The 15,228-nt window shown below is 34.2% G+C and overlaps 1 protein-coding gene across 5 annotated transcripts in view; it reads left to right on the top strand.

Moving 5' to 3' along the window:
- Window positions 1-15,228, top strand: part of GPHN (gephyrin) — a 546,447-nt gene that overhangs the window by 377,645 nt on the left and 153,574 nt on the right. For all 5 annotated transcript variants that reach the window (XM_088839525.1, XM_055436130.2, XM_055436132.2 and 2 more), the window contains one exon: window positions 10,493-10,535. In XM_088839525.1, the coding sequence (XP_088695651.1) occupies window positions 10,493-10,535 (43 nt within the window). The remainder of the gene's footprint in view (window positions 1-10,492; window positions 10,536-15,228) is intronic.

The following is a 15,228-nucleotide window of genomic DNA, read 5'->3' as shown; positions in this document are numbered from 1 at the left end:
AAAGAGGAAGATATGGGGGATCTACCTGATAAAGAATTTTGAATTTTGATGGTGAAAATGATTCAAAATCTTGAAAGCAAAATGGAGTTACAGATAAATAACCTGGAGAAAAGGATTGAGAAGATGGAAGAAAGGTTTAATAAGGACTTTGAGGAAATACAAAAAAGTCAATATTCATCAGGGTCTTTTCTAATGAGTCGGCTCTTTGCATCCATGTCTAAAGGATTGGAGCTTCAGCTTCAGCATCAGTCCTTTGATGAATATTCAGGATTGAATATACCAAGGAAGGTAGCCTAACATAAAATATTTCTGTCTTGTCTTACCACCTTTCTGCCTCCAAAAACCTTTTATTTGTTCAGCTTCTCAGAGCTCCTTACTAATTAGTAGTTGGGATGCTGCTCAGTTCATGTAATGTTGAATAAAGCCAAGTAGATCCTCAAATTTTCTCAGTTGAATTTTGTTTTTAACAACTACAATATAACAGTTTGATTTAGAAAGGAAAACAATGCAGCCATACTCTTACATGGTATATTATACTCAATAAAAATAGTAATTTGTTTTGTTTTAATGCATAAGTGATATGACATTTAAGAATGTTAGAGGAGGCAAATAATTTTTCATGTATCTATTTGATATCTTTGCTGAGATGCCTGTGATTCTGATTAACAAGAGGAAAATAAAAGTTTGTTAACATGTGTACCTTGTGTTTACTTGGGAGCTACCCAGGAAAAACTGAGTAACTCCCTAAGATAGCTTAAACTACCAGTTTAAATATCATCCTCAACTAAAGACAAATGGAAGGTGGGAACAGGAAGACCAGTTACAGACAGATTACCAGGAAAAGTTCAGTGAACAGATATAAGGTTTGTTACACAGATTAAATCAGTGCCTTCTCCATTGACAAGATTACCTTGTGATTTAGAGTCATCCTTCTCTTCAGGTCCAGAAGACTGAGACTGTAGTATAAATGGAAATTTGTTTTATAAATGTAAATTTCCCTTGTAAAAGGGTAACTTCTACTCTGTGTCAGAGCTTCTTTTATGTCTACTCTTTCTCAAAATGATCTTTATGCCAAAGAGCCACATTTTGGGTCAGCATTTCTGGTACTACTCTAAGAAGATCAAGGAGAATCTAGTTAAAAACTCACCATTTCAAAATGCATGGTTAATGAAAACTAATATGGTTTTCTGTCAAGTATTAGAAAATGGTAATAATTACAAGTGCTCAATAATTCAGGTTTTTATATTATTGACTGGACCTATCTTATACAAGGGCCTTATTTCGTGAGATTTATTAGTTCTTTTAAAATTTCTATTCAAATACTTACCTAAACTGTTACTTGATCTTATTTATGAGAGCTGTCAAAATCACAAAAGAAATTAGACAGCTTTCTTTATTACAGATCTAGACTGTCATCCAAACAAAAGAATGATAGTGATAACAACAAACATAGTAATAGTTAATACTTATACACTGTTCACTCTGGGCCAGATATTCTTCGCAAACACCTTATTTCATATTATCTCATTTTCTTCACAACAACCCTATGAGATAGTTATTGCTATTATTCTCATTTTCTATGTAAAAGACAGATAGATTATGACTTGTCCAGTTTTAACAGCTAATAATGATAGAGCCGAAAGATTCAAATCCAGTTTGGTTCCAGAGTGCTACTCCCCAAACTGCCTTTAAATCTGTTTTTCTTCACTCCTACCTTCACATGCTTATTCTATATGGTTTTCATTGCTACCAGAAATAGTCAAGAGCAGAAAGTCAATGAAAATTCAGGTCTGATTAGGAATACAGTGATTGCTGTTGGTAGGTTAGAAACATAAGGTTTTCCACTAGTGTTTAGAGAAATGGATTTAGAAGTCAAGAGGGTTAAGTTCCATCACTGCTGTACTGTATGATCTAAAGCCAGTAACAATCCTGGCTTTTTCATCTGTAGAATGAAGATAAATTATTCTGTAAAATAATCATTTATTCATCTGAAGATTGAGGTGAATAATATTTTGAATAATTCAAAATCCCTGCTAGTCAAAAAATATTTAGGTTTGTTTTATTATATATGTGTGTGTGTGCGCGTGTGTGTTTATAATTAGGTAGTATATTTTCCTCATAATTATCATGATCAACATTAAAATATTCAGAACAAACATAAACTCACAAATATTTTTGGTACCAAGGGAAGACCAACCTTGGATTTACAAGTTTTCTAGAGGTCATTGAGAATGACTCAATTTAGAATTAAAGCTATTAATGGGAAATACATTAAGAATATTCATCATTGATGTTCAGATTAATTTCCTGTTGAGTCATGGTGTGATCAGTTCTATTCTTCTACATGTTCTTCCTATTATATTATTCTCTTTGAGAATAATGTTACCTATAAAGCAGCATAAAGACTTCTCATTTTTAGTGGTGATTATTCACTTCACCAGCTGTGTAACCTGCCACAGTTCAACTTCTTTTAGAAGAGGTTAATACTGAAAGAAGGTAAATTCTTCACGTTTACCTCAGACTTTGGAAAGCTAAGTGGAATTTAATAAGACAGTAGTGATTTAAATGACAGTGGGAAAACATTTAAGACTGGTCCTCTGAAAAAGATTTGTAAAATTATGTTGCTTATAAATATTGTCCACGTGCCTACAAAGATATATGTTAGATAACAGCCTTGTTGCTCTCTGCCTGTGATCAACACATGGCTGCATTAAAAAGATAATTAATGAAACATATTCACACTTGTGTGTGTGTGTGTGTGTGTGAGTTCACCTTTAGTTAAGAGAGTTTGAAATGTGATGAATGTTAAATGATTATTCCATTTAATTATCTAAACCAATGAGAAAATAACAAGTAAAGCAGAATTTTTTATTTTTTTTAAGTCTGAGGTCTTTGTAACTTCCTAATAGCCATGTTTCTTTTTTGTTTCTGAGATGGTCTTTTAAAGGGGCAATTGCTTAATTCAGTGACCAATATTAATTTTCTTAAAAAAGAGAAGGACTTCCTTTATATGTAATTTGATAAAAGGCAGTAGATGGAGGTGGTTAAGGTTTCTTACAATTACAAGATCCTAGAGATCAAAGGAAGCTTAGATGTTATCTGTTGTAGTTCAGGGTTTTTTTTAACCTTTTTGCTTCCATAGACCCTTTTGGGAATCTGGCAAAGCCTACAGACTTTGTTTCAGAAAAATACTTTAAACATACATAAAATACATAGGATTACAAAAAAAATTAAATTGAAATCATGAACAAAATATCTATTACAAATTATATAATAATAATACTGCCTTTTAAAATGCATTAAATGACAAAATCTAGGATCAAGTCAAATGCTACTGTGATTTGAAATCTTGGTGACATAAACAGTATTTTTAAATATGCATAACAATTTGATGGTTATAATAATAGATTCTGCTAATATTACTAAGTTTGTCACCTAATAATGAATGAAAGTAATAAAATTTAATTAGGTTGGTGAATAATTGAAATTTTTTCCTCCATTCTAATGAATGGAATACTCACTTTTATTCACAGGTTCTCCCAAAGGGCCTCAACCTCAGTTGTAACCCCTGGAAACATCTTCATTTTGTAGGTGAAGAAACTAAGTCCCATAGAAGTGAGATAACTTGACTAAAATTATATAACACGATATCAGATTAATCCTTGCAGAGGTAACCTCACACCTTACCTCAGTCTTTTTTGACACTTTCGTCTAGAAATTGTCAATGATAGTCTTATGATTTGTCACTGATTTATGGCATGATCCAAAGCAAATTCTTTATTCTCATTATGTCTCAGTTTCCACCTGTATAAAATATAGGTGACTTAAAATGTACATAAGGATAATAATAATGACTTAGATTTGTATTGCTCTTTTTCATTTTACAGTAGTTTTTACTTTTACATACATGATCCTACTTAATTTTCCTCATTTTGTGGATAAGGCACTTAAAACTTCATGATGTTGAATGTCCTGTCTAAGTATCAGAAACCATACCACCAGACTCCAGAGGACATTAAATAAACCAAAACTCTGAGTTCAGTTGCATATTTATTGTGATAACACAAACTACAAATAAATGGTCTTGAGGCTCAGATGACCCAAATACTTATACCCTAACATCCAGGTAAAGTGATGAATGAATAGAACTACAGAACAGAGCTTTTCTAGACCAAGTCTCCACTTTTGCAAAAGGAAGTGAGAAGAGAAAGAAATAGATTTTAAAAGTCTAAGATTGTAGAGTTGTTGGCTTAATGTTCAAATCAGTCGTTTCTTTCCTTTCGTTCATGGTAGGCTAAAGAGGCAAGTAATCGGAGGTCCTTTTTCTCTCTGTTAAGTTTTACTTTTATGAGTAAATGATATTCAGTGAAGTTTGTTCTTTCAGAGACAGATTACTCTTAAATAAGTTTAATAAGGTAGAGAAATTAAAGTCAAAAGGACTATGATGCATCAAATATCTCTATCATTCAAGTGAGCTGATCTATGAGATACAGAACATCCTGTTCTCTTTTGAAATAAGAAATCTTCTTAACCTGACCTAAAACCTTTATTAGACTCCAAATGTCACTATTTGATTAACCTTAAGCAGTATTAATAGTAATCTGTTTTCCTAATTCTTACAGTCATTCTATAGGTTATTTCTTTGCTATAATCCACATTTTTTTTCATGTTATCTCTCTTAATACTGGTGGGTCCAAATAAATAAACATTTTACAATACTATAGGAATAGTATATCACACTTACACTGTAAATAGTAAATTTGAATCTGCTGAGATTGAAAAAATTTATAATTACTACAAAATAAACATTCAGAGTTGACAAATATTTACTCTGTATAAAGCACCATATTTGATATAGTAAGAAATATAAAGAGAATTAAAGTCATGGTCCTTTTCCCTCCAAATATGTACAGTATATTTGGGGGCCTACGTCAGTAATTGGAATGAAAGTAACTATGATAACTCTTACAATAGAAGTTTAGTTAAGAGGCTTTAAGAATTTAGGTAAACTTAAAACTAGATTATGGTAATGATTATATAGCCAGATCTATTAAAAGCTATCAAATGTGTACTTAAGTGAACTTTATAATAGCTAAATTCTGTCTCAATAAGGCTGTTACAGAGTTCAAGGAAAAAATAAATTGTTTCTAGTTGAGAAACTGAGAAATATTTTTTGCCCCAGATACAATTTAAACTGTATCTTAAAGGACAAATAGTATAGGAAGTAGCTGTCTAAGGACTAAAAGCTCAGGAGTACAAGAAATAATCTAGATGAGCTAGTTCAGATATTGCTCCATGCGTTAGATTGTACGGTTTTCATTCCTGCCAGTATACATATGGCTATGTCATTTCCAAAAAGTTTTCCTCAATTCCTATTGAGAAAACATATAACTGTACATTGAGGTCTTTTTTTCTTTCCATCAAAAATAAGAATTTGCCTCCCTGTTGAGCTGATCAGGAAGTTATAATGAGGAGGGTATATAATTCAGAATCATTTTACAGCTGTCAGTGGCTCCACTGATCATAACAACTACTGGTACTTGTTTCCACCTTTATAGTTTAAAATCACTGATATAGATATTATCTCCTTTGAGTCCCATAACAGCCTTTATTTTTTCAGTGAAGAAAGTCAGATTAAAGGAGGGAGGGCCCAGAGCCTAAAATAATAAAGACATGCTAAAGGAAAGGTCAAGATATTCTGGACTGCTAAGAATAGGATGAGTAAAAGAAAATGATAATATAAGTAAATGATCTTTAAAAAATAAAAATCTGCTAACTAAATTGTATGCCATGCATGAATTAAAACACGTTTCAGACAAAAAATAAAGCAGGTCAAATTAACTACTATCATCAATAATAGAAAACCAAAGGTGAAATTTTTTGTAATAAGCCAATACAACCGTATTATTGACAGGAACAGCTCATTGTAAAAAAAAAAAAAAAAGTCTTATTGACGGTAGAGAAAAGTAAATAGGAATCTTACTAACAATTTTTAAATAGGTAGTCTTCTTTATTATTTGCTTTCTAAAATTTAAATATTAAAATTTAAACCAAACCATTGACATAGAATTTCTCTGATTGTATAAGTAAGCATATATACAGCAAATTTAAATGTAAATAAAGCCAAATTAAATACAGAAGCTTAATTTTTTAATTTAAAATGTAACTGCCAGCCAGTAAAATCATGCTAAAAATAAAGAGGGCTTTCTTAATGTTCATCAAAGAAGATGGTTTGTTTTATTCTTGGCTTTGACCCCACCTGATCAACTGCTCAGAATCTCTAAATATGAGCCATATTTTGTAGATTTATTCCAAGTATTTTCAAGGAAAAAGAATGCAAATTAACCTGGTGAGCAGCAAAAGAGAGTCAGTTTTATGAAACCTGAGTTGATTAACCTGCAATCAAATGTAGTCTCCATTTTAATATTTATGCATCTTTATATTGTTACGAACCTATTCTTAACATGGGTTTTATTTTGTTTCTCTCCTCCCTCACTTCTGTGAAATGCAGAAGGGAAAGAGTGTTTGTTATTCACACATTTGTACCCCACCAACTGGTATTACACAGCTGGCTTCCACTGGAGAGCCCCTGACATCGCAGGGAACGGTGATCAAAATTCCACACACTAGCTTCAAGCTGGGGGCTCGTAGCTACTGCAGCATTGAAGGGGGTCTTTTCCTGGCTTCTTTAAAATAAGCATGGTGATGGGATGGTTTAAGGGAAGAACACCTCTCAAATCACTTGACCACTGCTGCGCTTCCGTGTGTCCTGCTTTCTTCATAACAGCTTGGCACTACATTCTTTCCCTGTATCTTAGTGGGTCTGTGTGTGTATAAGTGGGATGGGGGTTGGGGGTGGGGGCTGTCAGTAGATGGTTATATATTATGCATGCATCTTTCAATGTTAGAGTGATGTGCCTTCCCTTATGTGTCACAGATTAAATCTTCTGTGTTCCTGAGAGATTGGGCTGTCTCTCTCTTATTGTTGTGAGATTCATGTGTTTTGATGTTTACACCCTCAAATGTTCTTCATGTTGCATTAAACATAAGTTGAAATGTTCTCCCATAAGAGTTAGCTTTTCATGTTGGGCTGAACAAGTCTTCATTTCTGTGTAGCAATTCATGTTATTATAACCTATGGCTTTCAATTGTACCTCCCATAATGAAGAGCTGACTTTAAACACTGTGCTATTCTTGTTATGACCTAAGCATAAGGTAAGTCACTTCTCTAACTGTATCTAAAGATTGTGGTTGTTTGTTAAAGTTTCCTCAGCTTTATTTAAAGCATTTTCACTTTTTTTCCTTACCATTTATTACGTGCTCTCCCCCCTTTTGTTTTCTGTTTCATGGCTTAAGATTTCTTAATGGACAATGTGATCTTCAGCAAAAATTATATATGTAAACACATGTTGAAATGAATTATTTGATGTCTGAAAGCAGTCTTGATTAGTAAATTGCCTAATTTTCAGTAAGTCTCGTGTTTTTTATTTCCTCCATTAACTTTAATATATTATACTGTTTCTACACATGATTTTAGTTTTGATTTCAATTAAAAGGGGAATTGTCAATACCAAAAATGTTAATTTTAGTAAAATAACAAAATCCAGTAGAATAAAGTAATAGATCATCCAAGGCCATACCTTTCATTTTTAATCCTTGACAAATTGGGTAAGATAAAGGAAAACAATAACAGGAGACCAAGAACTCAAGACAGACCTGTATTGCCTTCTTTATAGTCAATATTGTTCTTACAATATGGAAATGGCAACCCACTCTAGTACTCTTGCCTGGAGAATCCCATGGACAGAGGAGCCTGGCAAGCTCTAGTCCATAGGGTTGCAAAGAGTTGGACACGACTGAAGCGACTTAACATTGTAAGAACAAAAACAGTAGTTGTTTTTCAACTTTATCCTGTAAAGTAAACCCCATTACATTGTGAGCTAAGCAAACTCTTCATATTGGGATTTTATAAAATTAAGTCAATATTAAAAAGACAACCAGTTCCATGGTACAAAAATGAGGGGCATTTACTGCATGCATAAGTATTAAAATGTTTTAATTTCCTCAGTTTTTTTAATGTACACTCAAAATCAGTAAGGTAAAGAAGTTCATTTTATTCCTGATTTTTGAAAGTGATTTCCCTCAAATTTGAGTCAAATAGCCAATGTAATGTAAATGAGAAAACATTGGTTATACTGATGTTGGCAATTTTTGAACCTAGATTCACAGATTTAAAATTTTGAATTTGTTTCATCATCCAGATTTCTCTTTCCAAAACTGTTTGAAATGTATCATTCTAAACTTATGTGCCACAAAGCAAGACTTGAGTTTCTTTATTAAATTCATGTTATGAATGAAATTTTTGTTTTTTAAGCCACCTAAGGAAGGGAGAGGGTTTTTTTTGTTTGTTTTCTTTTTTTATTGTGATTTTGGTTTGGTTTGCTTTTTTGGTAAAACCAGCTAGTACTTCACCTCCATTTCCATTTACACAGTATATAATCTGTTGAAACATTTGATGAGACAATTTGAACTACTCATCTGAACTGCTCTGTTCATTGTAAATCTCTTGTTTCTATCCATACACTAGCTCCACTCTAGATTGGAAGGGCTTAAAGATGAACTCTGGAGGAATAGAGGCTACGACTTAAGAGTAACTATTACTGATCAAAGGAGCTGCTTTCCATTCGCAAACATTGCTTTGCGCTATGGGTTTGGGCTCCTTCCGTTTCTACATCTTGTTGAAGACCTTCTTGACTTCCATTTGACTTCCTTGAACTCTGTTTTTGTCTTTTAACATTTTCCCCTTTCTTTTCCTCCTCTATCCCAGATTTTCCTCTCACTCTTTTAAGTATCTCTTGTGTTCTTTGAATCGCTTTTTAAAATGTAGTTTATCTCTTTATTAAGCTTGTCTATTTGAGAGACTTCCCTGGTGGCTCAGAGGTTAAAGCGTCTGCCTCCAATGCGGGAGACCCGGGTTCGATCCCTGGGTCGGGAAGATCCCCTGGAGAAGGAAACGGTAACCCACTCCAGTATTCTTGCCTGGAGAATCCCATGGATGGAGAAGCCTGGTAGGCTACAGTCCATAGGGTCGCAAAGAGTCGGACACGACTGAGCGACGGAACGGATTATTTGTCTATTAGTATTTGTTTCTTTTCTCCTTTAAGGCTGTAGTGATATAGTTAACACTTATTTTCATTCCATGGTATGCCAACTTGCTTTTTATTTTGAAGCAAGTTCATTAGTCATCCTTACGCTCTTGGTATAAATTTTCAATAAGAAATAGCAGAATATTCTGCATTTATATATTCTCCCTTTCTATAAGGCCATACTTTCTTTTCTGTCTTCTAGATTTACCCCCACTCAAGTCTCTCTCTCTTCTTTTTCTTTTCCTTGCTCTCTTGTCTTCCTTCCTGTATTATTTTAAGTAGTCATTAATATCTTTCCCATTTGGTCCAGAATTGTTATTCAATAAAACTGTATGTAAAGCATTTAAGAATATTATCTTCCAGACTAGTTTCTTCATTCTAGTGTATTTAAAACTAATTAAACAATCTGGGCCAAAAGAGAATAACTTTAACATCTGGAATTATTTTTCCCCTTTTTTTCTTTCTTTTTTTTTTGGTGTGTGTGTGTGTCTTTCTTGTGTATGTTTGTGATTTTTTAATTATTGTTGTTCTTTCTTTAAACATTAACACTTGTTTTTTTCAGGGAAGGACAACCATAACCCACCCTAAGTTGCAACATTCCTTTCATAATTTGTTTCATTACAATAGTAGACTGTGTTAAGCAATAGAAGTTAATTTGTTGTGTATACCATTTGGGGCAAGCTGCTGTGGAGTGGGAAGAGGTGTTTGAACAGCTCCCTCTGAAATTAACAAGTATCAGTGTCATCCAACATGGCTCTTGAATTCATTAGTTTTGCAACGTTTAAAAGAATGTTCCATTTTGAAATATTTGAATCAGCATTAGTTTCTGATTGATGTATCTACACACTTCAGAACTGGCAAATAAATGACTTTAATTTCATAATTTCTCTTTTCCCCTCATTAACATATGTAACTAAAAATGACTATCAAGGACTATTTGATTACAACTTTATTACTTGAATTGCATTATTATTTTAGTCAAGAGATATGCACAGTGCCTTTAATATTAGGGGGTCTGAATTCATAATTGAATATGTGGTCATTTAAATTTTTCCCCATATACTAATTTCAAATACACATCAATTTTAGAATGCCTTTAGTTTTTACCCTTGTCCCATTTACAGTATTGTTCCCCCATTTTTTTTCCTAGAAATCAGTCCTTTCTTTAAGAAAAGGATAAGTTAAAAATATACGGAATAAACTAACATTTTTATTGACATGTTTGGTATGTGCAATACATAAAGCCTTTGCTCCTAGACCTCAGGAGTTTGCCCACTAAATATGCATACATATCTGTCTGTCTTTGTCATGAGCCCTAAATTACTGAGTCTATGCTCTCTCTGCAGGTCCAGTCCAGGTGCAGCAGCAAGGAGAACATTCTCAGAGCCAGTGAGTATATCATTATTTCAGATGGACTACTGGATTAGAACTTGTGGTTCAGCCGGAAGGAAAGCTAAAAATGACATTTTAGTGAAAGAATGAAGTAAAACAATGGGGAAAGTTAATGTCAAGAATACGAATTTTAGAGCTTTGCCTTCTAAAAATATCATTATCAATATATTAATGAATATTTCCTTTATACCAGTTGTTTTTGCAAGCTGACATCAGAACTTCGATAGCACTACTGGTTAGGATAGAAATAAGCTCCTCTGTGACTCAAACATGACAGCCCTCTTTAATTGCAGCACTGCTGAAAAGTTATTTGAGAACAGACTAAAATAATATAAATCCACTAAATGAATCTAACTAAAAAAGAAACAGATTCCTAAGAGGATACATCATAATCATTGTGTAAGTATGAATTTCTAAAAGATCTTATGTTCACAGGCAGCATGTTTTAGAACATCGTACCCTAAACCAAGGATGAAGAAACCATAATTTTATTTTTCTGTTTCGTCACCAATAGCATTGCATGGAAGTCATTTGACTTTGTATATTATTCATTTTCCTGTCTTATAAGAAGGAAATATAAATAGCTTTTCCTTTCCTGTATCCTTGAAATGATTTGACATCAATGGTTATACTTTGAAAGCTTTGGTATTCTATGAGAAAAGTGATGTGTAAATGCTAATTTTTTAGATATTGTTCTCGGTCACTTAATGATATCACTCTGTCTTCTTCCTGATCATTGTCAAGAAAAGAAGTACAGGAAGGCGATACTGATATTGGTCCTTACTTATACCACTGGGAGTTTTAGTAAATAGAATGGTTTCTATTTCCAGCAGAATGTCTGTATTATTTAACAATCAAAAAAAAGTCAATGGAAAACTTCAAATAGGTAAAATTTTGTTTTATTTTGTTTACTTTAATGTAAAAGTTTCTGGCTTCTGTGTTGTGAAATCTGTTGTGAAACCTTAGCTTGAAAACGTTGAGCTATTAGGCAAACACATTGGCAGTTCTTTGCCCAGAGACTTCATATTAGAGTTATATAAAAATAAATGCAAACAGATTTATTTTTCATAATGTCTGATAGACATGTGAATCTGAGGGAGGCTTTTCAATTATAGGAGATTTTAAGTCCTATAATTCCTTCTTAAGACCTAAGATTGAGAAAACTAAGAGTCAGAGAAGTGATGATTGAATATTTACTAAAATAAAGCAATAGCAATAAATAACATTTTAAAGTGACATTTTTCATGATTACTGTAGATTTTTCATTCATTGTTGATCCTGAGATGATTGTGGATCATTGACAGTGATTGTGATGATTCAGAACAAAAGTAATTTCGTATTGAGAACAGATTTCTTTGAAATTTTTTTCACCTCTGTCATGGATCTTTGTGCTGTTAGAACTGCTTTCATTTCAGTTACGCTATTACTGACTTGTTGGCTATTAATCAGATGGACATTATGGTGGTCCATGTTTTTCTGTTCATCTTTTCTTAGGATGAAATAGTCATGTAGATGCATGCAGTGAGCCCGTCCTACATTGTAGCCTCTTAGTTCTGTGGGTTCTACAAGTTCAAGGTCTTTCCTCTCAATACTGCTTTAGTAACTCATGCCCATAACCACACTCAGGACTTTTTCATCACCATGAGCTATTCTATCTCTGAACTTCTTAATCTCAGTACTTACTTGTGTGAAAGTTGCTCAGTCATGTCTGACTCTTTGCGATCACATTGACTATACAGTCCATGGAATTCTCCAGGCCAGAATACTAGAGTGGGTAGCCATTCCCTTCTCCAGGCGATCTTCCCAAGCCAAGGAGAAACAGCTTCACTGCTTAATTTTACCAATTATTTAAAGAAGAATTAACACCAGTCTTTCTCAAACTCCTCCCAAAAATTGAAGAGAAAGGAACATTTCCAAACTCATTTCTTAAGGCCAGCATTACCCTGATAACAAAGCTAGAAAAAGATCCTGCAAGAAAAGAAAAGTGCAGGTCAATATCCCTGATGAATGCAGATACAAAAATCTCAGTAAAATACTAGCAAACTAAATTTAACAGTACGTTAAAAAGATCATTCACTATGATCAAGTAAGATTTACCCCTGGGATACAATGACAACTCAATACATGCAAATAATAAATGTGATGCATTAATTAACATTAATTAAGTCAAAAAATCATGTGATCATTTCAGTAGACATAGAAAAAGCATTTGACAGAACTCAACATTTGTTCATGATAAAAACTCAACAAATTTATAGATATGGAAAGACTGAGTGAGTGAAAGTCGCTCGATCATATCCGACTCTTTGTGAACCCGTAGGCTATAGCCTGCCAGCTCCTAGTCCATGGGATTTTCCAGGCAAGAATACTGGAGTGGGTTGCCATTTCCTTCTCCGGTAGAAGGAATAATAAAGGCCATATATGATAAGCTCATAGCTAACATTATATGCAATGGTGAAAAATTAGAAGCTTTTCCACTAAGGTCAGGAGCAATACAGTGGTGCTCACTCTCATCATTCCTACTTAACATATTACTAGAAGTCTTAGAGCAGTTGGGCAAGAAAAAGAAATAAAAAGCATCAGAATTGTAAAGGAAGAAATGAAACAGTCCGTATATGCAGAAGACATGATTTTATATGAAGACAATCCTAAAGACTTTACCAGAAAAAGAGAATTTATCAACAAATTCAGTAAGTTACAGAATAGAAAATTGACATAAAAAATTCAGTAGCATTTCTATGCTCTAGCAATCAGTTATCTGAAGAAGAAAGAAAATAGCTTCAAAAACAGTAAAATACTTAGGAATAAGTGTGAACAAGGAAGTGAAAGATCTCTACACTGAAAACTACAAGACATTAATGAATGAATGCGAAGACACAAATAAATAGGCAGGTATCCTTTGTTCATAGATTTGTTATTGTTCAGTTGCTAAGTGTGTCTGACTCTTTGCAACCCCATAGACTGCACACCAAGCTTCCCTGTCCTTCACTATCTCCCAGAGTTTGCTCAAGCTTGTGTCCATTGAGTCGGTGATACCATCCAACCATCTCGTCTTTTGTCTCCCTCTTCTCCTCCTGCCCTCAGTTTTTCCCAGCCTCAGGGTCTTTTCCAGTGAGTCAGCTCTTTGCATCAGGTGGCCAAAGTATTGGAGCTTCAGCTTCAGCACCAGTCCTTTCAATTAATATTCAGGGTTGATCTCCTTTAGGCTTCATTGGTTTGATCTCCTTGCTGTCCAAGCAACTCTCAAGAGTCTTCTCCAGCACCACAGTTCGAAACCATCAATTATTTGGTGCTCAGCCTTCTTTATGGTTCAGTTCTCACATCGGTACATCACTACTGGAAAAACCATAGTTTTGACTATATGGATTCATAGATTGGAAACATTAATATTGTTAAAATGTGCATACTGCCCAAAGCCATTTATAGACAGTAGACTGTACCTATCAAGAGTGCAATGGCATTTCTGTAATAGTCAAATCATATGGTTCTGGCATAGAAATAGACAATAGACATAGACCAATGAGACAGAATCAAGAACCCATTAATAAATCCAGTCACATATGGTCAACCAATGTTTGACAAGGGAGCAAAGGGAGCAATATTCAGTGGAAAAAAGTCTGTTCCATAAATGGTGCTGGAAGACAATTTTTCCATGTACCAGAGGGCATGGGGATAGTTTCAGGATGATTTTAAGTGATTACATTTATTGTACACTTTATTTCTGTTATTATGACATCAGCTTCACCTCAGATCATGAGGCATGAGATCCCAGAGATTGGGGACCTGTGATAGCAGTGATACCAGAGAAGTTTAAAAGCTTGTGAAAACAACACTCTTACCTAAAAGTAGCACATGTTTTTCCTTGAAAGGCAAATATTATATCTAAGCAATTGAGCCACTGCCCTTGTAATTTCAGATGAGGAGTTCTTTAGTCTTGGTGGCATTATCTTTTGTTGTTTAGTTGCTAAATCATATCCGACTCTTTGCAACCCAGTGATGACAGCATGCAAGGCTTCCCTATCCTTCACTATCTCCCAGAGCCTGCTTAAACTCATGTTCATTGATTCAGTGATGTCATCCAACCATCTCATCCTCTATTGTCCCCTTCTCCTCTTGCCTCAGTTTTTCCCAGCATTGGGGTCTTTTCCAGTGAGTTGGCTCTTTGCATCAGGTGGCCAAAGTGTTGGAGCCTCAGCTTCAGCACCAGTCCTTCCAATGAATTCAGGGTTGATTCCTTTAGGACTGACTGGTTTGATCTCCTTGCTGTCCAAGGTACTTTCAAGAGTCTTCTCCAGTACCACAGTGTGAAAGCATCAGTTCTTCAGTGCTTAGCCTTCTTTATGGTCCAACTCTCACATCCATACCTGACTACTGGAAAAACCATAGCTTTAACCATATGGCCCTCAGGAACAGTAGGAAAAAGCATTATCTTACTCACCTGCTCATCTCTGAATCAGAGCTTGTAGCACACTCCTTGTTTTCTGGGCCTCTTATAAAGTTTGAAGTAAAGAGGCTTGAAAAAGGAAGAAAGAAAGCCAGAATTTCCCTGGAGTGATCAAGATTTCTGTTCTTAAATCGAGGTCCAATTTTCCTACTTTTATAAAAATTAAATTATCTGACAATCTTTTTCTTTCTTCAAAAAGAAAACAATGGCTTAAAATGGATCCTGAATGATGCTGGGGACTCTACT

The sequence above is a fragment of the Moschus berezovskii genome, chromosome 9 (assembly GCF_049115385.1).
Source record: "Moschus berezovskii isolate FMDL1 chromosome 9, NW_MosBer_1.0, whole genome shotgun sequence".
In the NCBI taxonomy this organism is placed as follows: Eukaryota; Metazoa; Chordata; class Mammalia; order Artiodactyla; family Moschidae; genus Moschus; species Moschus berezovskii.
Note: the sequence above shows the minus strand (reverse complement) of the source record. Positions and strands in the feature narration are given on the sequence as shown.